General features: G+C 48.6%; 1 protein-coding gene across 3 annotated transcripts in view; it reads right to left on the bottom strand.

Moving 5' to 3' along the window:
* Window positions 1–27,434, bottom strand: part of CEP95 (centrosomal protein 95) — a 1,206,983-nt gene that overhangs the window by 167,769 nt on the left and 1,011,780 nt on the right. For all 3 annotated transcript variants that reach the window (XM_069655013.1, XM_069655014.1, XM_069655015.1), the window contains one exon: window positions 26,379–26,548. In XM_069655013.1, coding sequence (XP_069511114.1) covers window positions 26,379–26,548 — 170 coding nt within the window. The remainder of the gene's footprint in view (window positions 1–26,378; window positions 26,549–27,434) is intronic.

Below are 27,434 nucleotides of genomic sequence, written 5' to 3'. Positions count from 1 at the left end.
CCCAGATACCCCTGATCTGCAGTCAGTAATGCAATGTACCATGAATGATGGGGAGGACGCTATGGATTACATTCTCCGGGTGCAGGAGATGTGGAGAGCGGAAACGGGTACGCCCTGGCACCAATCCACGTCTCTATTTTACTTCATCATTAAAAGAGGGCTCCCAAAGGAAGTGCAAAAGGCACTAGATAAAATAGCAGGTGTTGAGGCAAAAGGCTGGCCGGAGATCCAAAGCATAATAGTACACCATTGTAAACGGATCAAAGAAAGAGAGAGGGAAGTAGCACAGAAAAGGTTGGCGGACGAGGCGAAGTTGGTGCAATCAAAATTGGTGAAGGTCGCAGCAGCGGTAGCGGGACTCCCACTCATACGGGAGGGAGAGGAAGGAGAGGAGGGGCAAATAGCAATACAAGGAAGAATAGCAGCGAATTGGGCAGGACAAGGGCAACGACAGTGGACAGAGCAGGAGCAGAACGGAGGTCCAACGTGGCAAGAGTGGGCCCCAAGAGGAGGAAGAGGTGGGTACAGGGGGCGAAGAGGAGGACAAGGGTATGGAGGAATGGGAGGAAATGGGTGGCAGGGTCCCAGAGGTCCACAGGGGAGCTGTTGGAATTGTGGGAGATGGGGGCATTACTCAAGGGAATGTAGGAGCAGACAAAACAACGGTTTCCAAGAGATAGAACAGTACGGACACCCCCATCCAGGAAGCCCCTACGGCCTCCCCATGGGACAATACCAGCAACCAGACAATGTAGTACAAAGGAGTAACGCACAACTACACGGACATCAATACCGAACACAAACCAGCCCACAGAATAATGACAATGTGCACTACACGCCTGGTAATACTTTCGCCACAGGAGCTAATGGGGCACCAGCCCCCGCACCTTACAGTGGAGTGTCAGTGGTTTCGGGGAATATTTTCGATCAAGGGGGGGCAATGAGACACCCCGCATAGGACAGCCCACAGAGAGCACTTGCGTGTCCAGTACTGTCTACGACCCACAATGCATCAGAGGAACCATTGATAGGAGCGCAGATAGGAGACAAGCAATTCATATTCATGGTGGATTCGGGAGCGGAGAAATCATGCATTAGAGAGGGCCGGTTCCCGTTATCTAATAGAACGTTAGAGACGCAGGGGTTCTCTGGGGCTGTAATTGAAGTTCCTTACACAGAGGTATTGGATGTGACAGTGGGGGGTAAAACAGTGAAAGCACCCTTACTGTACTATGAAAACTCTCCCATCAACTTACTGGGGAGAGATCTCTTGAGCAAACTAAACATGACCATATCATTCACAGGGAGCGGCATCGTATGTTCAACGCCAGGCATATGCCCCCTCCGTATATTAGCAGTAATACACGGCCACACAACAATAAAAGAGATCAGAGGGGTACCAAGAAATGAGGAGATGTTTGTTGAAGGCATGAGAACATTGGCTCTCATAGTACCAGAACTAAAAAGGGTGGAGTGGAGAATACCAGCAGAATTCCTTTTTCGTCCCATAGCAAGCCCTGACACTGCTCTTGGGGAAGTACTATCATTGGATTTGCATGCAATACATGTATCAGCAAACAGAATATGCGTGATTGGTATTGACATGGAAGGGTGTGAGTGGCGGACAGTATTGTGTACAAATGCAAATATCCCCCTGAGAGAGCTCTCGGACGAGGAGCTATTTTCTGACACTGAGGGAGATGGTGAAGTAGTGATGGAACTGGCAATGCCCTGCGACATCGTAGTTACAGCCAGACAAACTAAAGTTGAACTAATGGCGGTAGTAGGAGCACCGCATACATTTTTTGATGAAGACATGAGTTCAGTACCCGCTAACTTATGGACTAATGGCCCCCACGATGTAGGGTTGCTACATGAAGTTCAGCCTGTGGTGATAAAAGTAAAACAAGGAGCAATACTACCCCGGGTGAAACAATATCCACTGTCGCGAGAAGCAGAAGAAGGGATCAGAGAGACAATAGAAGCACTGCTAGCACAGGGTATAATAGTGCCCTCAAACTCCCCATGCAACACATGCATTTACCCAATCAAAAAAGCGAAGGGGGGTTCATGGAGGATGATACAAGATTTACGCCCATTGAACGATGTGGTAATGAAGGAGTTCCCTTTAGTCCCGAACCCGGCGACAATACTGTGCAACATTCCAAAAATAGCATCACACTTCACAGTAATTGACTTAAAAAATGCATTCTTTTCGATTCCCTTGGCAGAAGAGAGCAGGTACTTGACAGCATTTACATTGGGAGGAAGGAGGTTCGAACACTGCAGACTACCACAAGGATATTGCGAGAGCCCAAGCATATTTAACAGGGTACTACATGAAGATCTGGGGAATTTGTCTGTAGAAAGCACAGTGATTCAGTACGTTGATGATTTATTGGTTTGTGCACAGGCTGAGGAAGAATGCAGACAGGACTCGATAACACTCTTGACATTATTGGCAAATAAGGGGTACAAGGTGGACAAGGGGAAGTTACAATACTGTCTGACGGAGGTCCTATACTTGGGTCAGTTGATATCAAAGGATGGCAAGCGAATTATACCAGACAGGGCACAGGCGATTAGAACAATTGGGGAGCCCAAAACAGTAAAAGAGATGCAGAAATTTCTGGGTATGTGTAACTATTGCCGAGCATGGATATTGGACTATGCGGCGTACACAAGGCCCCTGCTACAGGCACTGAAAGAAGCACAACAAGAACACAAACACATAGAATGGACAGAGGTGACGAACACAGCATTTAACTCACTAAAAGAGCTGATATCAAGCGCTCCAGTACTAGCAAACCCAGATTATGGGCGCGAGTTCTTCTTATTTTCACACTGCAAAGGAACATTGATGACAGCAGTACTGACACAGAAAACATCCTTAGGGCACAAACCACTAGCTTACTACAGCGGCACCCTAGACGCAGTAATGCAAGGTCATTTCGCGTGCGAGCAATCCCTAGCTGCAGCCGCGTTCGCAATTGAAAAAAGTGCCACGATAGTAATGGGCTGCCCGGTGACACTGTTCGTGGAACACTCACTTTTTGCAATATTAGAGCGAACAAAGAGCACATTGACAACACAACGCGCCACAGCATATGAGATAATACTGTCCAGCGCTAACATCCATATAGTAAGATGTAAAACAGTGAACCCAGCCACATTCATCACAGAGGCATGCACCATAGAGGACATGCAAAACCACAACTGCGCCACGTACACAGGTGACGAAAGTAAGGATCAAGTGATTTTTGAAAATGCCCTGACCGAGGGTGAGGTGTATTTTGTGGACGGGTCAGCATCAATAGACATGGAGACAGGAGAAAAGCATGTGGGTATGGCAGTGGTACGATTAGAGGAAGATGAATATGAGATACTAGTACAACACCGCCTCCCATCACACTATTCAGCGCAAGCAGCAGAACTAATAGCGCTAATAGAAGCATTGCATGCCGCCAAGGGGTGCGCAGTGACCATATATACAGACTCAGCATACATGACAACAACAGTTCACGGCGGGTTGGCCCGGTGGGGGCGGAGAGGGTTCCGACGAGCAGACGGAACGCCAGTCCAGCATGCAGAATTATTGAAAGAACTGATTGAGGCCCTGCAAGACCCCACGGCAGTGGCCATCGTAAAATGTCAAGCTCATACCACCAATACAGATTTTGTATCTTTGGGGAACGCGGCAGCAGACGCCGCTGCCAAAGCAGCTTCATATCTACAAAAAGGTGAAATAGGAGAGTACATGTTGCACCACACAGCAAGCCAAGAAGTCCCCACAGGATACAACATGATGTCCACACAGGAGATAATAGAGCTGCAAGAGGGAGCTAGTGCAGAGGAAAAATTGCTGTGGACTAAGAGAGGATGCAGCAAATCACCGACTGATTTATTGTGGCGACAAGAGAGTTCAGGAAAAGTGGTAATGCCAATAACGCTGTTAGAAATAGCATTTCAACAACTACACTTTCCTGCACACAACACAAAGAAACACATAATGGCAGAGATACAAGAAGATTGGTTTACACCTTGCCTCCAGGAACACGTCACAAGGTTAGCTCTAGAATGCACGACATGTCAAATTTAAAACTCAGGTATGACATTGCGTACACTAAGGGGTACGATACCAAAACCAAGTGGCCCATTCAGAGAGCTCCACATTGATTATGTAGACATGGGAGAAAGGTGTAACGGGGCTCGATACATGATTGTGGTTGTATGTCCATTTTCGAGGTGGGTGGAGGCAGGCCCTTGTGCCCGCCCTGACGCGAAGGGCGCCGCGAAGTTCCTAGTGCGGGAAGTGTTTCCGCGCTGGGGAATTTGCGACGTTATTCGCTCAGATAACGGGACGCATTTTGTTAATGAACTCTTTAAAGAAGTGACTACATTATTGGGAATAAAGCACAAATTATGTTCGATTTATCATCCTCAAAGTAATGGCGTCGTAGAAAAGATAAACGGCCTGTTAAAAAGCAGATTATCAAAACTTTGTTTTTCCCTTAAAAAGACTTGGATGTACTGCCTGCCTTTGGCCTTGTTTGAGCTACGAAACCAGCCAAGTAAGGATCACCATTTGTCCCCGCACGAGATCGTCACGGGAAGAAGAATGCACACAGCGCATTCGCCTCTCCGTGAGCGTTCTGATGCACACAGAAGCGCAGCCATATTGGGGGAGGAGTTCACAGAATACCTGCGAAAATTGACACGGGCAGCGCGCGTAATTTCAAAGCAACTAGCCCCCCCCTCGACAAGAGAGGAGGGGAACGCGACTGAACCAAACGGTTTGCCTGAAAAACCACTACAGCTAATGCCTGGGGACCTTATATATGTTAGAAGTTTTGTGCGGAGGTGGAACGCACCACGCTTCCATGGCCCCTATGAGGTAGTGTTTTGCACGCCTACAGCAGTAAAGGTTAAGGGCCTGCGATATTGGGTGCATTTGACAGATGTACGTAAAGCTTACAGCGCTGCGGAGAGTGAGGTGCAGGATGAGGCACAGGCAACAGCGGACGATGAAGTTGTGCGGAATGAATGATTTGAATTTTGTGTGCTTCATGAGATGAACAGTGAACACAATTAGCGCGCAACAAATGTCCTGGACTAAAACATGTACACATGTATATGTAAATTTTCTTTTTACAATTTTTGAAAGTTTTGCGTGGGGTTCTTTTTTTTTCCTTCCTGTACTATTTAAGATGTTTTTTATTATTGTTGTTTTTAAAAATGTCATGTTTTTTTTATTATTTATATATATATATAGTAAGTTACGAATAATATTGACTGAAAGCTACCTTGTCTGTCAACAAACCCCCTTCCTCACCCAACCCTATATTTTATCACCGAAACGTTACAATGTGGAAATGCTTACATGTTTGTATTTAATGAACTTTTGTGTCTCAAACAGGATTTATCATGGCATCGAATGGGCAGCCTGCAACTAATAGATATGTTAGATTTAGAGAAATGTTAGTGGCTAGATTAACATATTCATTTGAATGTGGTTTATCAATGTGTGCTATCGTGTTCTTCATCTCAATGTTTTGTCTGGTGTTACACTGGATTATAGCGTTCATCTCTACCGAGATGAACGAGGGGGGAGGGGGGAACAACACCACCCTTGCTCCTGGAACGAAAACAATTCCGACTGTAGGTATCAAAGAAGGTGATTTCTTGATCTGGGATGGATCACACTTTGTGTGGGGATACTATACTACACCACCCACTGCTGTCCTCTCACAATGGAGAACCAAAAATGTAGATAATGACACAATGTCCCAACCTGGAACATACAACAACCACACGATCCCTCCCGCCCCAATTTCAAACAACGATCTCTTGTTTATTAATGAGGATGGAAAAGTGATTATGATGACAGAACACACGTCCCTATATGAAGAATTAGAAAAGGGGGGTGGGAGGGAGGAAGGGGGGCCTGGTTCTTCACCTCCTATAACGAGAAGGTACAGAAGAAGGGAGAAAAGTAGGCGGAGAAGAGAGACTGGTGGAAAAGGGTATGATGAGTATTATGGGCTAGGGTTAGACAAAATGGAAGACCCACGACACCCTCACCAAGCAAATAAATGGTATGCAGATATGAGCACAACAGCTAAACAAACAACCAATGAGAGCTGTTATGTCTGCTCACTTATCCCCCATGCATCAGGCACACCTAAAGTATTGTTGCCACGAGAATTGCCCATTGTGGATGCCCAATGTCTCCTTCATCTCACGCTGTGTAGAATAAAGAACACTTTCCAAGCACACGATGTCTCTTTCAGAATGGTACAGAACAACAAAACGTGCTATTCGCAAGCGTCTGGAGTGATCTGCCTTAAAGAACCTTTCTTTGCAATACAAGGGACACTGTTTTCCGAAAGCAAATGGAAAGACGAAGAAGTGCTGTGCAAGGCAGAAGCACTGAAGGGTGTTCAACCGGAAAAGTTGCGGTGGATGGAAAGAACGTGCTTGCCAATATGGAAAGAACACATCCCTAAATTAACATGGGTAACAGCGATGGAAAAACCCTTTAAGCTACAAAGTGAAATACAAAACAAACTATGTTTCAAGGGAGAAGGAAAAATGGCAATAGGAACGAACAAGAACTGTAACAAAACTCTCACCATCCCAGATATGAAAAAAGGAACAGCAGCACTAATGGACACCTACTGGGTATGCGGGAACAAGGCGTACCTGCACCTTCCCCAATCATGGAGTGGTAGCTGCTCAATGGCCACTTTGCATTCAACACTAATGGTGATTCCTGAAAGCCATATTGACAGAAGTAACACGATGAACGAAGGCTTGAACCAGAATGCAGCGTCTCCAACTACACAAGCGCACCTTTATGTCCTGTCCTCCGGAGGGAAAGGAGAAGAGCTCTCAAGGAACAAGCGAGCCTCGAACTACATATCACAAGCATCATCTGATTTATTGGCACAGATCCCAGACAAGTATCGCCTGTTCAGCTCCGTGGAAACATTCTTTGCTTCACTAGTATCAAGTGTCCAAGCAAGAGCAAATGCAAAATGGCTCCAGATCACACGGTGGGAACTGATCCAGTTGGCCAATGACACTGAAGAAGGGTTCAACATAATAAAGGTGGAACTACGAGCTCTGCGATTAATGACCATGCAAAACAGGTATGTCCTAGACCTGTTAACAGCAATCGATGGAGGTGTTTGCCGAAAAATAGGAAGTGCATGCTGCACGTTCGTACCTTCTGAAGACGCAGAAAATGGGTCCCTGTCCCACGTTATTGAAGCAGTACATAACCTGGGCGAGAAGATGAAAATGGAAGGTGGAGCTGAGGATAGCTCGTGGTTCGACAATATCTTCTCCTGGGTTCCCTCATGGCTTGGAGTGACAATGAAGTTCCTGATACCAATAGTGGTGATCATCCTTGTGATGTTCTGCCTGTGCCAGGTGGGCCTCCGATGTTGTGCTAATGCAGTCCCTAACGGTGCAATGATGATGGTGACAATGGGCAACTCCGGTGGTACAATTAAAGCAACACAAGAAGTACATGTGCAGACAGGAACAGACAACACCCCCAGGTACCAGTTAGTGCCTATGTGCCGTGACAAGTACATAGTAGATAAGCTATGGCACACCACGATTAAAGAACCACGAGACGTAGAACTGGAATGGTATGAGGAGGTCTGGGTAGATCTGGAAGAGACCGGCGACTGTATATATTTGACATGTACACCAGACGAGTATGCTAGGAGAGGTGAGAGCTTAAGGGGGGTGTGCAGAGCATGGATGCCTATAAAAGGAACCCCTGCATGGGATGGTGCAGTGTTAGAAGAACAAGAATGTAGAAGATTAGAAGAGCTAAAGAAATTCGTTACTTTAAGTAACGAAAGGGGGGAAATGTAGGGGAGGAATGGCCACGAGGCCCTCCTCACCTACAGCTCCCTCCCCAGGTGAGGACCATGGCTCGGTGGGAGCACCCTCATGCCACCCGGGCCCAGGTGGAGGGGGGTTCACCCGCCGACGACATTGCCCACACGCACCCTGTCTTTGCATTTACCGAAACTTAAGTTAGGCCTAGACGCCATCGTGCACAGCAAACATGGTGTGAGTTCAGCACACTGTAACGAGGCCCCCACCTTTGGAGGGCCTTTCATGCATCTCTGCCGCCTCAGCAGCCCTGGCAGGTCCGCTGCGAGCGCGTTCCCATGAGAAAGTCGGAGATGAGCTAAACCCGAGATGCCAACACGGCAACATTATATTAGTAACAATGTGATATTGCACCCCGTATGACCCAGACCGCAAGGCCGGGGCAACGGGGAAAAAAGCTGAAGCATCACTATCTGAAGAAGGTAGAAAATAGTTCAAGTATTGGTGTTAATGAACTACCTCTGTTTAAAATGTGAACGAACCATAAAAATGTAACGTTATATGATATCCCTCCAGGTCTGGACTAATGCTGCTATAACCACGGAGAAAGATGTTGACCAAACGTGTAACCTCTATTTGTAAAAGTGTTTTTCAATAGTATGTAGAAACTTGAACTCATATATGTTTTGAATCACCCAAAGCGGCGAGCATCAATCTCTGTAGGCCATAACCTAGATATCCCTCGTATAACGTCTAATGTACATACAATACGCACACAATGTAGTGAACATAATGTTAGGTAATGAAAAGGTACTGGAACCGACTGTATTAAAGAAATGTGTAACGAAAATGAAATATATATATATATATATGTGTGTCTGAATAACGTTAAAATGAGGCAGAACAGTATAAAACTTCTGCATTCACTGATCAGCAACGCACGAGGAAAATACCTTTGTGAGTATATGCAAGGTCATTCCCTCTCCCACCCCACCAAGCCTGCCAGATAAAAAAGCTAAGACTTGTGCTGCGCTCCCTCACCTCCCCCAACCAAGCTGGCGTTACTTCAGAGAGTCAGAGGCCCCGGCGCCGCAACCAAGGCCACAGCCCGCCACCTGTGTTATTTACAGCACGGTAATAAACCCACGGATGAACCCACTGATCTACCAGCACCCTCTCATAAATCCCCACGAACCCCCCCAAGAATCCTGACCCCGTGTAAGGACGACCCCCATCATTGGGACAAGACACAGAGACCCATCTATATAATAACTTCTAACGCAGCAGACAGACATGTATCACTCGGCCCAGGTCCCAGAGCCCCGTCCCGTGACCTAAAATACCGGTCAATAAGACTCAGGTAAATCTCACCCCAACCAACAACCACCAGACCTCTCACGAGGTGCATTCCTCATGTGTTGTGTTTATTTTATAAGATAAGCTAGTGAAGCGATTTATTAATGAACGTAAATGTCATTTTCTGAATAACTGTAGTGTGCATGGCCTAGGGCAAATGAGACAGGAAAGGTATTCGTTATTGTCACAGGCTGCCCCAGCACATCAACACCGCATGGATGACCTCAAGCCGGCCTGCCAGGCCCAACCCAACCCACGAGGCTGACCAGTGACGTCGTCCCGCCAAGACCAACCCCGCGCCAGCAACACTTATAGTTAGTCGACACCACCCAATCCCAATTGACTTGTGCCCCCTATAGTGTTTAGGTGTTGATGACGTTTTTTGTATTAGAAATACGCCTGTCTTTGCTATTGTCAGGCAGAGCGCTCTCGTAGGTTGCAGAGTTCTTTGCATGCCTTATCCTTGGATAAACTCCCACTTACGCTCACCCGCACTCTGTCTTGGTCTTATTCCCACTACGGGAGAGTCCCTTATTGTCTCTCATTGCGGGGAGGATCGTGCTGAATTGGGGGCGCTTCCTTTCAAGGGGCCGGAGGGAGCATCGGAGTTGATCTCATGAGCGTAAGGAACATTTCAAAGAACCTGTCCTCGCAGGCAGGTGGGGTGGCAGGTGATATTGACGGGGTAGCGGACGGCAGCTGGGGCCGGTGCGTCCTCTGTCTAGCTGGTTGCGGGGTAAACCTGTCCTCCGATGCAAATGGATAAACTGTAGGCCACGTACCTGGTTGACACCAGTCCCACCTTGTAACTCGTTCTCCCACCTGCTCCGTTCTTCGGGGCGGTATCAGACGAGCGGCCATCTTGTCTGGCGCGGCAGCCATCTTGTCGAGCTGCATGCCACGTGTCAAAGTCGTGGTGCTTGGCTCGTTGGGCCCAGCCTCCTCCAGGACTCTTGCCAATTGATCATGAGACCTACCTTGCACCTCATGCCGAGGCCTGGTAGGCGTGTCGCCAGCAGCAGTATCGCTGGTAGTGCTGCGTGCAGGCGCCCCCTCGGACATGTTGCCGGTAAAAGGGCATCGCCAGTCGAGTGTGCACCCGGTAAAAGAACCTTGCGGTCCCTAAGCACGGATTCCAGAAGGATCTACAGACCCCTTTGCCTGACGGACGGTAGCTGAATTACCCTTGGAACCGCTGCTGGTGTGAGAACGTTAGAGGTTCCTCCCATCAGGGCATTTCCTTGGAAAGGAGTCGCCATTGCGTGGTGCACTGGAAAAAAGCAGCCCTCCCTTGGGCCTTGACTTATGTCTGGCAAAATCCTTCAAGTCCTCAGGAGGCGGCTTTTCGAAGAGCTCCCTCCACCTAGCTAGTCTGTTCTTCAGAGCATGTGAATAAAGTGCGTTGCACGTGGTACAACCCTCCCATCTGTGGTTGGGGCCAAGGCAGTGGAGGCAAAAAGGGTGGGGAGCCCACTGAAGTCGACATGTGCCGGAGAGGAGAATGGTGCCAGAGGACTGAGTACCTGAATGATAAAAGACAGACAGAAGAAGCATCCAGGGAAGAGCGCATGGAATTACATGGTCGAAGCCAAACCCAACCCAGGAGCGCTGGTGAAATCGGCCCATTCCGTCAATGTGGAAAAGAGGACTGAGGAGTGGCGCTGGTGGGCCTCTAAATTTAAAAGGGGAAGAAGGTTTTGTTCTGGTGAAAAAAGTTCTGTCTCCCGTCCATAGCGAGGAACGCCCATGCAGTATGAAGGAAAGGGGACGGGACATACGAGTACTAAGGGTGCTTGTCAAAGTCCAAAAGAAAATAGTCCTGTGTCCAAAGACTAACCACTAACTGGCTCTACACAGGACGCATGCCTGTCTGACTATCAGTTCCTCATACCTTGGTCAGCTTTCCCAGCCTTGGCATAAAGCATATATATTTCTTTCACTCTATTTTACATAGGGCATGTGTCTGTTCCATTCTCTCAAGCTTTCATACCATTGTCAGCTTTCCCAGCCATCCTCATCGCTTTTGCCAATCCTGGAAACCAAGTTCATAGTTAGCTTCCCTGTTAGCACTTGTTTTAGCAGCAAAGGCTCTTGCCATGTGGCGCTCAGGGACCCAGACTCCCTTCTTTCCTCTGGTCTCAATAGTTGGTTGCCGGACCCCAGGCTCACCAGTGCTCTCTGGTGGTCGCACCACCAGTTAAGACTTACATTTCAATGTCTGTCTTTCTTCCGAACAGAGCCTCTCGCTCAGTCAGGACAACCGACTTTCAGCCTCCAGCTAGCAGTCCTCTTCCTCTGCGGCCTGACGTGGCTCTGCCCTTCGAGGACATTGCCTCCACAGAGGCCCGCCCTGCATAGGAATTTCTCTCCTGCCTCTGTGGGAGTCTCTTCGACTCGCAGTCCACTCTGCTCTTATGTACTTCATCAGAAACAATAGAAATGTGTCAGTCGTCTTTGATTATGGCATTCAGACTACGTTCAACATTACCTGAAGCCAAAGGAGTGAAATAAAGGTCCTTGTTTGTTATAATCATAATGAGAGAAACTACAGTCTTTCGAACACCCATACAGGAAAAAATATTGTTTTGGTCTGGGAGTTCCAGCTCAGAATGGGAGTCCTTGTCCCCAAGAGGGGAGTCACTCGCAGTGCGGTCCTACTTGCCAAGACCCCCTAAGGAGGGTCTTGCTTAGCAGGTTCACTTCCCTAGCCTCAAAGTGGGTGGCTCCCCTCTAGGGATAAAGGATGAATTGTCCAGATTTGTCACACAAAAGAAATAACATAAGTCGGGCGAGTAAGCCCATGGCCTACCCGAGGCCAAACAGACGGAATATCCAAACAGTAAGAAGGAGAAAGTGGTGTTTGTTAAAAGCCAAGAGGCACAAATCAGAGGCCCTCACTAGGTTCAATATAACCCAGAGGAGTGGATAAACAAAGAACTGCGCGTGTGTGCGTGTGTCATTTTCCCACTGGAGCTACCAGGCGAGAGCTGGGAGAGACTCATTGTTGAAAATAACTTTTTGTTTGTTCATTGGAACCACCAAATCAGGAACTGGAAGAGACCTTTGAGAACTCTTTAGTGGGGTCAGAAAACCAGTCTTCACCCTATTTTCATAACTTAGATTGTCTTTTTTCAGTGGTATGACATCTATCGGAGTAATGTAGCTTTTGACAGAGGACAGAGTTCATTTGTTCGACATCCTTACAAGCACCCATTTGTTATTTTAGATGGCACTCCAATAATTAGGTTAAAGGGAGAGAAAAAATGTTCAAAGGAGGTTTGTTTGATGCGAAAGATAAAGTTAGGAGGTCTGGGGGCCAACCCAGTTGGAAAGCCAAGGATTTAAGGGTCACCTTTAGCAATCCGCAGAAAGGGAGGCCAGGCGGGACACAGTACCTTAAAGAGTGAGGAAGCTCCAGCGTTGGCAGTTCCTGGCAGCGGGTGCAGTTTGTGGTTTCGACCAGGGGAAGAGAAGATCTCATCGAGGAGGAAACTTTGAGTTGTTGCACTGCCCAGGGAAGAGACCAGCCTCGGAGTTTGTTCGGTTAAAAAAGGTGCATTCCTTTTATTTGCGGTCACAGCGGTGAAGTTTGGCTATCCGGCCGCTGGGGTGCTTGGCACTGGCGATTCGACCAAGGGACATCCTGGAAGGCGAATGGCAAACTGGTTGTCCCCACCAGCTCAAAGGGAGAAGACTCTTACAGCAAAGATCTTCTCTTGTCGTCGGGAAAGTGGTGAGGTCGTTGCAGTAGGGCTCCACCGGTGGTGTCGTCGTTGCAGATGGCTCAGCTTCTCCCCTCATTGGATTTCTTAGATCCTGTGGCGACTTATGAAGTTCCAGTCCCCAAAGCCCTGCTTTTATGCAGAAAAACCCCCATTCAACAGCCTAGCTGTCACTCATACATGCTAGGTGGTGTGCCGGGCGGCTCACCACTGGGCCAATCAGAACAGAGTGCGACTTGGGTTGCTAAGGCAACACAGTCCAGGGTGCCAATTACCCCAACCACACATCCTGTGGAACCCTGACAGAGTGGCACCAGTTGGAGGGCTTCTGTGCAGAAGCCTGCCAAAAAGTGAATAAAGGGCCCGACCTTGGTTGGAGTTACAGAGACTGACACAAACGCCATTTTGGAAAAGAGTTCTGGCGAAAAGACCCAACCAGTGATTTTATATTAAATAAATAAACCAGCGGTATCTTTAACATTGCACCAAAAAAGTGGTGCGTTTAAAATCAATGGGAAAATCCCATAGGAAATATTCCGGTGGAATATTTCGCGTGGTAACCACTGCCACCAGCCAGAAACTCGACAAGGGGGGACTGGACAGTGCCCCCTTGAAAACAGACCCAGGGGCAATCCAATTATCCCCTTCCAGTACTTCCACAATATGGTGGTTTGTACTGGTTCTGTTCACAATTTTGGACTAGTAAAGCCAACAGTTACTTTACATGCCCTGGGAGACAGTAGTCAGTCCCAGGGTCTGGAGTCTATGTTTGGGGGTCACTATGACACCCCTGTGTTACTGCACTGAGGGTGCTGTTTATTTTATTTATATCGCGCACCTGACCCGGAGGTAATTGGGCGCTAGAGGATAGTAATGGTTACATGGCATAGTATAGGCAGTTGAATACATGAATACAGTTTGAGCATTCAAGGAAAATTACAATGGTACATATATACATTATACATATTATACAGAGGTCAGCAGTAATATAGGATGTATGACACATACTAGTTTGTGAAGACAATCTAGCGGTTAGTGGTATCAAGAGCTATAATTTATGTTTTGTTGAGAATCCATGTGATAACATGGTTTCTGAATTTGTTGAAGGTTTGAATCGACTGAATATTCTGAGGGAGAGTATTCCAAAGCTGGGCGGCTAATACCGGGAAGCTAGAGCCTCCGGCTCTTTTTAGGCGCTTCTAAGGTGCGGCTGGGATGGGAGGGTGGAATGCATGTGTGAGATATGCATGTAATGTGGGGAGGGGGTAAGGGTGGTGGTTAAAGCGTGGCAGGGACTAGGGATGGGTTGATTATAGGTGGTGGGTAAGTAACATGGAGAATCAAGGCTGGGGTGGTGGGAGGGTGCAGCTCAGGGGTAGCGGGTCACAGAGTACGAATGGAGCAATGGGGGTGTATTATAGAGGGTTAAGAAGGATTCCCTGAAAAGGAAGAGAACAGGGAGGATATTAGCAGAGAGGTAGAAGAGGAGGAAGGGGGCTTAGTTTTTGGGTTGGGGCGTGCAGTTGCTTATGTCAGCCACCTGAGGTTGCCCAATATGCAACTAACTGCTCATAGGCAATGTAGGAGCAAGCAGTTGGAGCAGTGAGCAGTTGGGCTCGAGCAGAAGACATGAAGTAAAAAACAAAATTGTGATGAAAAAGAATTTCCAAAGTAATGTGGGGGCTCTGAAGAGGCCAACTGTGTCACCATTTATTCTTGTCTGGTGTACCCCAGACCACTGATTGCTCGACCACAGATACCTCTCGGATAGCCAAGGAAAGCTCAGATTTAGGAAGGTAACCGATACCCTGAACAGAGGGCTGGGAGATTCCACCAAACATTTATGTCCATCATTGGTCTATTTTGTTGCACACTGCGTCATCTTCATCACTGCAGTATATTCTTCTTTGTTTTATTCAGTGCAAAGTACCACCTTGTAGTTTTCAATGTAAGAATGATTTCTTACGAAAAAAAAACGAGCGCAAATGTTGCAGGCAGGTTTGAAGTCTCCTATTTGGTGGTTTGTTTATACACTCGAGTGCATGTCTATACTTACGCATGGCTAGCACCCACTTGTCGGATGTGATTTTGCGCATTAAAGATAAAACTGTGCTATTCCTTTGACGATCGGTGTGCTTTCAAGATAGAGGAGTGCCGGGCCATCTGTTTTGAGGACTGTCCGTTTAAGTGGTTGGCCGTCCTGCATTTGTTGGTATTGCTCACGTAGTTCTCTTTCCTACAGCCCTAGTGTGTCTTGCTGTGAGTCAATAGCAGATTTACTGCTTTCTAGTACAGTTGTTCTGCTGGTCATGTCCTGCATGATGTGAGAACTTTGGAGACTGAATGAACGACAGCTCAGCGAGTGGATGGGTTATGAGTCAGCATTCTGAGAATGTCAACTGGGACCTGAGCTGGTCGGTGTGGGTGCTCCTCTCTAAAGGTCGCTTATAGATTACATGCAACCTAGTACAAAGTGTATCAAAGCTACAGCTGCCTTTCCATCTGGCTCCCTAACATTTCTTGCTGTTCTTTCCAAAGACATTTATATAAACGAAAGACCTTTTGTCAAACTTAGCATGGATTTGTGGCCGGAAAGTTGTGCAATACAGCATGATTCACCAACTGTTTAAAGCTACATCAGCTACCTCCACACAAATATTCATGGGGTGGTTGAAAACTCCTCCCGCCTTCACAATCACAAAGAGCTCTTGTTGTGTGTCCTCAAGCGTGCTAGAGGAAAAGGGCTATGCAATTGCACTTCTCTTGGTCATGGAAAAGTAATATTGGCATAGCATCTGCTACTTTAAACGTGGTCTCCATGAGGCCAACACCTTTTTGCCTGATGCATCAGCCCTCCCAAGATGTGCAGGTTCTGGAAAGACTTCCTGGACTCTGAAGGGTCTGGAGCCTGGTCAGTGATGGTTTTAAAATGAGGGTAGGGGAAACAAAGGGTAAATCTACGGGACATGGTTTGAGCAACACGGAACCCTAGCCCTGGAGCCAAAAGGGTCACTAATTGAGTTTCTAAGGTAAAATAAAAGTAATGAAATGTAACGGTCTTAAACCGTAAAATATTGCAGCTATGGCAACCTCTTGGAGCTGGGTTCTTTAAGAGGGGTGGGGAGTGGAGTTAGTTGAACAGTGGGAGAGGCAAGTTCTGGATCCTGACATTTTAAGTGCAGATTTAAAGTACCCACTGAATGCTTGCAGGCGAGATGGGCACTTGGGTTTTGTTTTACAGTATGGGTTTCAAGTGTGATGTTCTGTTGCATACTAACCAGATTCACCCTATGAGCATGGGTAGATGTGAGAATGCAATCTAGTGGGTTGCTAGCCGCTGGTGGCTAGTGAACTTTCTCATTGGAGGGGCGTAAATATTGTCTGGAATGTGCACGTGCGACCAAGTGTTGCGAGGGAGCCCAATCTAACCAAGGTGGGATTCTCCCTGCAAAACGTTATAAAATAGTGGGTTAATAATGTGCATTTTACAGCACACACTTTGAAAAATTGGGTAAAACAGCAAACAATGAATAATCCGTTTTGAAGGGTAACGCATGAAACAATCCAATAGATGCCAGGTCAATAATAAACAGGAACATTTTTGCAAAACCTTTTCTTGATGCAGTCGCCCACAATATATGCCAGTATTCTGACAGTTTAAGAGGATATTTGTATGGTTGCTGTAATGCCCAAAAAGAACACACTCATGTTGGAGTTACTATATCGTTAGTAATGCCACTAAGAAAATATTTGAATAAAAGATGTACATTTCGATCTGAAATGACTTCCAATAACACAAGGATCAAAACAAGTCGTGAAGCAGTTTAGGAGGGTGTACAAATAAAAGAAAAGGAGGATATAGACCATGGACAAAACAAGGCAATCAGAAAAATATAAAGAAACCGGTCACTTACAAAGTTAACATTAACCTAAGGAGGGGGAGGTCGAGAGCTTCAAACTAGAGTATTCAAGTTAATTCAGGTTAAACAAAAATATATCAAATTATTTATTAGGCCTTCTTAATCAGTCCAACCTTGATAGGAATCATGGCCGAGTTCCCAACTGTCACCAGTTCCACAATATGTACTTTGCAAAATCACATAGTAAACCCTCCTGCTAACAAGAGTTAAGTGTGCCAGAATTAGAAAAGCAAGGTGAAGCCATGGGGGAGGGTTTGGAGGGTGGGACCAGACCACTACTGATTTTAGCCAGGCAAAGGAGAGGTAGGGTTACACCCACACAACCCTATAGCAGGGGGTTGGTGGGGGTGTAGGAATAGGTATGCAAATTCACTCCCTTCCTCAGATTTCTTCAGCAACCACTTCAGGGGTTCCTGAATTGACTGCGTCTACCTACTTCTAGGTTGTATCCAGTCGAGGGAAGTCGAGGGACTGCAAGTGCAGAGGTCACTTTTGGCATCAGGATTAGGTCTGGCTAGTCGCTGGTTCTGGACTCCGATGATAGTTCTGGAGATTGGACAGCTGGACATCCTTGGCAGAACAGGATGACTACCTCCACAGACCAGGCGACCTTCAGGACACAGGTTGCAGCATCAGTTACCACGATCTGTTGTGGCAAGAACATAGCAAAAGCCCTGCACAGCTTCTCTTTGGTCAGGAAGGGTGAAACTGCAGGCACGGACGTCTTGTTCAACAAGTTGAAGATCTCCAGAGTTCCAAGGCTGAACTCTAAATGGCGACTGGTGCAGCGAGGTAGCCCAGGAGAGATCTTGTCAGTCCACTGGGCTGCCTTGTAACTTACCTGTAACTGTTGATTCTCCAGCAGGGGTCTGGCATGGATTCACATACTCAAGAACATTCCCCGTCGTCAGGCTGGGAATCCTCTGTAGAAAAAAAATCAGTTTCAGTTTTGTTTCTGAACTGTCTTTCTCCTAACAACCAATCACTGGTCTCTGGGTCATACTGCCCCCAGCCAAGGACTGCCCTCTACCTAAGCCCCTCCTCTGGCAGCCATCATCAGATTTGGTAGCACGTAAAGTGGCAGTAGGACCAAGAGAAGAGCCGCAGAGGGGTACGCATGTGAATCCATGCCAGACCCATACTGGAGAACAACAGTTACAGGTAAGTAACTTGTTCCTTCTCCAGCATGGGGTCTGGCATGGATTGACGTGCTCATGAATAAAGAATACATAGCAGTACACACATGCACAACCACTGGAGGTGGCAAGGCTCAACATTAAGCATTTCAACAACTTAACATTAAGCATCTCGGTTTATAGTGATTGCATCGAATGCCTTAGCATCTAAAAAAAAAGCAACGAAAAAAAGCATTGAATGCATTTTTTTTCTTCATTTTATTTTCTTCATTTTTTATGGGTGGGGGGATCCCCACCAAACCCTGTTTTTTTATCACTTAAAACCCATTATAATTAAAATAAAAAACCTTAACCTTTGAAAAAAAATGCACTCAATGCTTTTTTTTCGATGCATTTTTTTCTATGCTTTTGGCATTCAATGCTTAGTATTCGATGCAATGACTGGATACCTCTCTTACCTCCTCACCGGGCTCACCTTCAAGCGAACAGGTTGTGCAGCACTGCTTGGCCGACTCTGGACTCCTCCCTGGAATCCCAGTCGACGCAGTAGACTCTCGTGAAGGTGTGAGTCGACCTCTACGTAGCAGCCCTGCAGATGTCCAGAAGGGGCACACCAGACAGGAACGCCGTAGTTGCAGCGATCGCTCTGGTCGAATAGGCTCTCGGATGGCCAGGCAACTGTCGGTTTGCCAACCGGTGACAATGGGTGATGCAGCCGGAGAGCCACCTGCAAATGGAAGCCTTGGAGAGGGCCTTCCCTTGGTTCACACGGCCAAAGTTCACAAACAGCTGTGATGTCTTCCGAAAACTCTTTGTGCGGTCCATGTAGAACTTCAGCGCTCTAGCCACATCCAGCGAGTGCAAAGTCCTCTCAGCTGGCGACGAGGGCGACGGGTAGAAAACAGGTAACACCAAGGGCTCGTTGAGATGGAAGTCAGACGGCACCTTGGACATGGAGGGGTGCATCCGCAGCACCACCCTGGTCTCGTGGAATGTCAAGTAAGGTGGTTTACAAGAAAGGGCCTGAATCTCTCTCACTCGTTGTGCGGAGGTGATGGCCACAAGAAACGCTGTCTTCCACAATAAAACTTCAGCGGCGCCGAATGCATAGGCTCGAACGGGGCACCCATGAGCCTAGTCAGCACCACATTGAGCTCTCACGCCGGGGCCGAAGGCTCCACCGGTGGGATCAAACGAAAAAGTCCTTTAATGCATTCCTTGATCAGGCAGTGTGACCACAACAACAACCGCCCCGCAGTTCTGGTGTAGCGGGAGATAGCCGCCAGATGAACCTTGATGGAAGCATGGGCCAACCCTGCCTTGTCCAGCGACAGCAAATACGGCAGCACCTGCAGGCCCGTAATCCGTAGAGGGTCGAGTTTCTGTGCCCAGCACCAGACGTTGAACCTCTTCCACTTATTGACATAGCATTTCAGCATAGACTAAGCCCTGTCCTTGGCAAGCACCTCCTTGCAGTCCGCCGGGAGATCATATCCACCAAACTCTAGCGCTGCAGGAGCCAGGCCTGCAAGTTCAGCGACCCTGGTTCGTGGTGCAGAATCGCGCCTCTTTCCCTGGCGAGAAGATCTGCGACCGCCGGAAGCTTGACTGGAGGGGACGCTGACATGTCCAGAAGGTCCGGGTACCATATCTGCCTTGGCCACACCAGTGCGACGAAGATCATCCTGCACCGGAATCCGTCTGAGTTGATTGATGAGTCGCAGAAGCAACGGCAACGGGGAAACACAGAGGAACAGGCTGTCCCAGGGGAAGGAGAATGCATCCCCATACTCCCCGGCTGGGGAACCTGCTGGCGAATCTCCGGCACTTGGTGTTCGGCCCTGTCGCAAACAGATTGATCTGGGGACTGCCCCATCGTTGAAACAGTTGATCCACCTGATCTTGCTGAAGCTCCCACTCGTGGCAAGAGCGCAACTCCCTGCTGAGCAAGTCAGCGACAGTGTTCTTCACTCCTGCCAGATGAAAGGGTACCAGGAACATCCTCTGGGCGACGGCCCAGTGTCAAAGATCCTGCGCTTCCTTGGAGAGCGCCGGGGATCTGGTGCCCCTCTGCTTCCGAATGTAGAACATTGTGATGGTGGTGTTGGTGAAGACCGGCACCACCTTGCCCTTGAGGGACGCAAGGAATGATTTTAGGGCCCAAAACACAGCCCAAAGCTCCAGGACGTTGATGTGCAACAACGTCTCCTCCGGGAGCCAAAGGTCTCTTGCGTGGAGATTTCTGGTGTGCGCGCCCCATCCCTCAAGGGAGGCATCCGTCGTCACTGTCTCCTGATGTGCTAGGGTCTGGAAGTCTGTGCCCGGCGCTAGATGCGCACAGACGCCCCACCACCGAATCACTCGGTGGAATGTCTCATTGAGGGGGATCTTGTCCTCAAAGCTTCCCGATACCTAGATCCAACAGCCATTGAGGAACTCTTGCAGCCACTGCATCCGCAGACTGCACAGCCGAACGAGGATGCCGAGCAGGGACTTGATGGACCTCACCCTGGCAACTTCCATGGTCAACAGCCGTTGTACCTTGCCCAGGATGGCCTCTATCCTGTCCTCCGACGGGGAAGCCAGGTGCTCCACTGTTGAGCCTGGACCCAAGAAAAAGAGCTTCCTGCGATGGCACCAACCAGGACTTCGCATAGTTTATCAAGAACCCCAGTTCCACGAGCAGGCGGACGGTCCTCGCTGTGTGCTCGACAGCGAGTTCCCTTGACTTCGCACGGATGAACCAATCGTCCAGGTAGGGTAGACGTGGACCCCCTGCAGGCACAGCCGCGGAGCCAGGCCCTTGGTGAAGACCCTTGGCGTAGACTTCAACCCGAAGGGAAGGGCCTTCAACTGATAGTGTTGCCCCTGGACCACGAAGCGTAGAAACCTTTGATGCCTCTTGTGGATGGGGATGTGAAAATAAGCATCCTCCAGGTCCAACGACGACAGGAAGTCCCCTTCCTCCAGTTGTCCCAGTACTGGGACTTGATGCATTTGTTGAAGTGGCAGAGATCCAGGATGGGCCACCAACCAACGGTCTTTTTCCAGACAAGGAAGTACCGCAAGTACACTCCGGAGCCCCAGAGCCTCTGTGGGACGAGTTCTATGGCACCCTTTCTCAGCATCACTCTTACCTCTAGAAGCAGTTGTGGGATGTCGTTTTATTGCCTGGCCACTGATGGAATGTGGGGACACTTCCTTTGGAACTCCAGGGTGTGTCCGTGGGCCAGGGCGTCCAACACCCAACAGTCGGTGGAGATAGACTTCCACACGCCGATGAAGTTCGCGAACCGGCCTCCCACGGTGTGCTCGCGTGGGGGCCCGACGTCACGGTCAGTTAAGTCCTGCTTCGTCGTAGATGACCCACTTTGGGGGTCTTGGCGACAAGGATTTCCTCTGGCTTTGCTGCGGCCCCTGTAGGCTTCTTGGGACGAGGAATGGGATGGCTGCTGGTACGAAGAGACGGTTCCACCGAATCCTTTGGAGGCACCATGCGACTTGCCTCCGGAGGCCCGAAAGGATGGCCGTCGCTGTTGGTGTGCCCAAGGCACGAGCCGTCTCGGTGTCTTCCTTGAGGGCTTGCAGAGATTCATCCACTGTCTTGCCGAACAAGTTGTTCCCGTCGAAGGGCATGTCCAATACCCTTTGTCTGGATGTCCTGAGGGAAATTGGTGGCCTTCAGCCAACCACGGCAACGAAGGCACACGCCGTTGCCCATCTGGCGGAAGCCGGTGTCAGCGATGTCCATGGCTACCGTGATGGCATGGTCCAATGCCACCTCGCCTTCTTGTAAGATTTCAAGGGCGTCGTCGTCCGGAAAGACGACCAGGAGAAGGGCGATTTTAAACCAAAGCTCCCTGTGGTAGTGGGCCACGATGGCGAGAGCGTTGGCCGCCTTAATGATCATTGCCACCAACAAGATGACCCATCGTCCCACTGCGTCCAGCTTCTTTCCCTTGCCATTCGGTGGGGAAGTGGAAGTCAATGCTCCGTTCCTGCAGATTTCTTCCTGGCCGCCGCCGAGACCACAGAGTCTGGAGACGGCTGGGATCTGAGACACTTCGGTGCAGAGTCTGGCACCCTGTATTTCTTCTCGTACTAGTCTTTTTGCCGGGGCCGAGGACGGGTTCTTCAGAAGGGACAGCCCTTCATCCCAAATGTCGTCCAACATCGGGATCAAGAGCACGGTCGTCTTCTTGGTCTCTCTGCGCTGATAAAGGAATCCCCCCCTCCTGTTCCTCGTGGTTCCGCTGAAAAGTCTCTGAGGCCCTAGAGATCATGGCGTGGAACGAGCCAATCTTGTCAGGCGGAGAAGCCCGGGGTAACGGCAACGGAAAGTCCATTCCGTTGTCGTCGGTCTCGTCCCTCAGCAGAGGAGATGGAGGTGAAGGATGGCAGGGTGGAGGCGGATGGACTTGTCTCCGCTTGGGCGGAGGGTCCCCTGATGGTCCAGGCGCCGCTGGATCGCCCGCCGGAGGCATGGGCATCCTTGGCCTTATCTCTGAACACAGGGTGTGCAGGGCTTGTAGGATGTCCGCCGACATGTCTGTCGGTGGTGGCAGCGGTTGCGACGAGAGCGTCGGCAGCAGCGTGGTCTCCTCTGGTTCATCTGCGTCCTGCCGCCCCTCGCCGCTCTCCATGACCGCCTCGTCTGTGTCCTTCCTGTAGGACCTGGCCTCGACAAACTTCTCGTAAAGCACTGTCTCGGAGGAGGAGATATCCGAGTCCGGTAGGACTACCGTGCTCCCCACCCCTTCTTCTCGGCCAGGGGCAACGGCCTCAGGGACAGGATTGGCATTGCCTTCCCGGGGGTCTTTTCAATGGGCAGGAAAGACGATTCCCTCTGAGTGGGAAGGAAAACGCTTGGCTTGGGGGTCGTCTCCACTGGCACTCCATCTGCGGTCTTTGCCAGGGACGCTAGCACTGCCGCAATCGATGCCTTAGCCCGGTGAACCTGGGCCTCCACGACCTTGTGCGCGCCTGAGGCCTTCACTGTGGGGGAGGGTCAATGTCTCGTTCCCCCTTGGCTTTCTCCGTCGGAGACGACCGGGCCTTCTCCTGGAGCTTACTCGGGTGGTCGGACTTCCATTTTCTTCGCCGAGCCGGAGCGTTGGCTCGTGGTTGACGGCGTTGGCGATGCGGCACCCGGCCTGGCTGCCGCAGAGCCCGCAGACTCGCAGTGCTTTGCCTTATGTTGGGCCCCCGTCACCGGAGTGCCCTAAACGGTCTTAGAAGACGGCTCAGATTTTCTCTTGGGAGAAACATGCTGCCGGGGCTCGCCTGCCGTCGGGATCTTCGTCTGCAGCCACTCGGTGAGCCGCTTGTGACGGTCCTTCATGGTGCGTGGCACCATGTCCTTGCAGAACGCACAGGCCTCCTCCATGTGCGAGGTGTCCGAATGTAGGCAATAAAGGCACAGTGAGTGCCCCTCGTCCAGGAAGATGTTCCGCAGCCCGCATCCTGGGCAGATCCTGAACAGAGGGAGGCGACGAGTCTCCTTCATCCTCGGCCATGTCCACGCGGTGTAGGCCTCCAAGAATCTTCTGGAATCCTCCAAGAAGTGGATTCGACAAAAAAACACCCTTGAGGGGTGTAAAAAGTTCTGAAAAATGGATCCGTGTTAGTCGGTTGATGGATCGATGGAGCTTGAGGCTCGATGGACCGAAAAATAGAGCAAAACTCTTAGAAAAATCTCAAAACCCAGTAAAAGCTCGAGAGCTATAGCACGAGGACTCCCAACACTTGAACGTGCAGTAAACATCTGAAGATGGCTGCCAGAGGAGTGGCTTAGGTAGAGGGCAGTCTTTGGCTGTGGGCAGTGTGACCCAGAGACCAGTGATTGGTTGGTAGGAGAAAGACAGTTCAGAAACTAAACTGATTTTTTCTTTACCGAGGATTCCCAGCCTGACGACGGGGAATTTTCATGAGCATGTGAATCCATGCCATACCCCATGCTGGAGAATGTTGGAGTGAACCGTTGAGCGAACATGCAATCCCAACACAAGAGATGCAAAGGACAAGCAGGTAGAGATTACAGTGTGTGGTGTGACAAGCTCTGAAGAGCCAGCAGCAGAGGAGGCAAGATATGCAACTCCTGGTGTCAGTGACGCCAATAACAGCAAGACTGAAGCCACTGTAGAAGGAAAACTGGCCAGTCCCGTTTTAAATGTGAAAACAACTCCACACGATAAAAAGGAAAAAAGGACATTTCTGAATGTTATACAAAAAGAAAACTAGGCATAAATATGGGGCTAGAACCGTTCCAGAACTGCTAATAGGAAATAAAAAAATGGGACATTTTGCCACTACTGTTGACTGAATTAAAAACAGGGGAAGATGGATAGGAGGCATGTTAAGAGATTGTTTATTTGCATTGAAAAATAAACATACATAGCAAACCATGCGTAAAAATAAGTACTGGATGAATTAATTTTAAAAGAACAAAACAATGAGCATTTCATAAAAGCATTTGTTTTTGGTTTACAAAACCTTTACAAATAAAAAAAATGCAAAGAGAAATAAAAAAGGAAAAAAAGCATATTGTAGTTCCAGTGCTGTTAGTTGGACGAAAATTAAAAGGAGGGGTGTAGTGATAAACAGTACTCGCACCTCCCTGGGATCCAGCCCTTTGTGCAAAGTAAATCACTCCTAATTACCTTCCCACACAAATAAGGTTTAAGACGCACGATGAACTCAGTCTGGAAAAAAGCCAATCACACAGAATATATGATGCTTGCATTTATTATCTACAGTGTCTAAGGAGAACTAAGCAGCAATTTACAATAATGTGGAAATAGAAAGTGCAAGCTATATAATGCCAATTATCAATCACAGATGAATATGCAATTATTTGGTCTTACGCTCCTAGTGAAATGTAGATGAAGGTACAATCTGATCACACCCAGGACCCTCGCCGCTACAGGTGCCCGGCACTCCTCAGAAGAGGAGGGGAGGACTGGCCAAGCCCCCACAGTCCTACACCAGAGCGGGGATGTGATGTTAGGAGTCTCGGCCCAGATAGTGCACAGCTGGTCGTCCAGGCACTGTTCTTCTTGATACGCGCGTCTTTCCAACAGCCCAGGATGAGTCCTCCCTTCCCTGGTCCAAGTATAGTTCTCTTATTAGGAGCTGCACGTCAATCATCATGACGTGTCAGCTCTTCGAGAAGCTTCTAGGCTCTCCCTTCCCGGCAGTAAACATGTTTTTGCTTGGAAAGTTACAAGACTGGAAACAGCCAGTCTTGGCTCCCAGGCTTCGGGCACTGTGTTTTGAGAAGATCAGACATTCTTGCCTTATCAGTGCACCTGACTCGCAGAGCGAAGACGAGCAAAGCTGTGCCTGGCTCCCAAGGGCTGCATAGAGCCTCTTGCAAATGCTAGATGTTTTATGTCTTCAGAAAAGGCCTTTGCAATTAACCCCTTGCAAGCATGCAGGCTCACCCAGTTCGAGAGTCCTGGTTGATGTCAGCATTTTCCTCGACGCTTCGAATAGGCTCTAATACACACAAGATAGCTCAGTGGGTTAGTGCAAATGCAGGTTACTGCAAGCGCCTAGTAGTTTATCACGACAAGGGGGAAAAGGAAGTGGGAACAAGAACAAAAGTGGGTGTAGAAGGAAAAGGGGATGGCCACGTAAAGAACAGTCTGATGGGCATCGCCCTCAACACATTTATTTTAAAGCTGCAGTTTTAATTGTTTTCCTGGTTGACCTGATCCAGAAACTCGGTTAAGAATTACTTAGTCAGAAAAAGTGTCACCCATAACCAATAGTTTTATTGTGCATTTGTCCGGCTCTAGGGACAAAAACGTGCTCCCGTGATTATACCTCAAATAGAGTATCAGGAGGGCCAGTCAAATCTGCACGTTTTCACTAGATAGGTGGAAGTAGGGTTTTTATGTGTGTGCAAAGGTGTATTCATTTTAGGTCATTACCATCGGCCACATGCTGAAACCTTTTTGACTGACATTTAGCTTAATCAAACATAACTTAGTGCATCACGCCAAGGTTATACACAACATTTGACAGTATCATGCTCTTCTGAACTGCATGTTGTTCTACTCAACAAGTGTCACTTCCGCTACTTAGGAGCATCTTAAAAAGGAAGATCAAATCTAAAACTGAAAAAAACGGTCTATTGCCAACTGTGCAAACTCACTGGAAATAGCTCATTAGTGTGCAACTACTAAAGCTCTCCGAGGTTCCTTTCTCAACCCGCACCAAAATGCCCCTGCATGACATAGGAGTTGACTAGTTTGAACCACCACTTTTTGTAAATAAGTACATGTTTTAGTGTCAGAGGTTCGAAGCAAACATATGCCTTACTCAAAGCGGTGCCAGTTATAACCTGTGTTAAATAAAGTTTGTATTCTCCAATATGGCCGACTTACTTCATTTTGGAGCCTTGCCTTGTTCCGATCTTCTTCAGATGCAGACTTTGTCAATTGTTCCATCTGAGAAAACTGATGCTTCCACATTTTGTTCAGAGTATGAGGAGATACGTGCAGATATGGGAACTCATCCAGCAACAGCGGTAACAGATCGTTCTCTTTGATTTTCACTGTGGAATGAAAAAATAAAACATGAGCATATGGAAGACATAAATACACCTGAAAACTACTCCCATTTAATCGTGTGTTCCATTCTATTACCAACAGTTTGGTGAATCAATGGGCCTTTGTCACAGGACAATTCTGAAATAAAAAAATCCAATCACTGCACATCCACATTGTGGGAGACTCTTGCAAGAACGAGATGCATGTTGGTGCTCGCACAGCTTGAATGCGGGGCACTGAGTGCCCTGTGAGGAAGTCCCCGCTGGGCTCTTAAGAGCGATGATGAGGTCACCATAGTGGGTGCCACTTACTAAGCCATGCAGGACCCAGTGGCAGAAAGCCCTGGTCCATCTAACTGGACCCTGCTGGCATTACAGTGGTTTGTGACTGGATGCCACATTACGGCACTGTCCCTTTTAAGGGAATCGCTCACCCCAGATATGTCAGCAATATACACCACCCTCCCTTTGTCCGGACCCAACTGTCCCACCCAAAGTAAGCTTGGTATAATGTGGAGAGTGAGTAGAAATATGGTGCTAATGCATAAGCAGTCCAAGTCATTTAGTGCTGCAGAGCGAAACAGTGAGCGAGCAAGATACCAGAAGTGCAAGTCTCTGCACGCAGAGACTCATTAACTTACTGCTGGGTATTCGATCTTGTGATGCAGACCTCTCATATGCACACATATGGAGACAATGTCTTTAAGGCAGGCATGTGTAATGAAAGGAGGAGCTGGGATCTCTGGGCAGCAGGAAGGTTGCACATAGAGGGAAAATAACCAACCCAAGTGCTCACACCTGGAAACCAGTGAGCAAGGCCCTTTAAGCAGCGATGATCATGAGAAGGCTGTGGGAGTCCAGAGAAAACAAAGGTATGGCGAAGGAGGGGTGT

Source organism: Ambystoma mexicanum, chromosome 3q (assembly GCF_040938575.1).
Source record: "Ambystoma mexicanum isolate Mex_15411 chromosome 3q, UKY_AmexF1_1, whole genome shotgun sequence".
Classification (NCBI taxonomy): Eukaryota; Metazoa; Chordata; class Amphibia; order Caudata; family Ambystomatidae; genus Ambystoma; species Ambystoma mexicanum.
The sequence above is the reverse complement of the archived record's forward strand: the minus strand, read 5'-3'. Positions and strand labels throughout refer to the sequence as shown.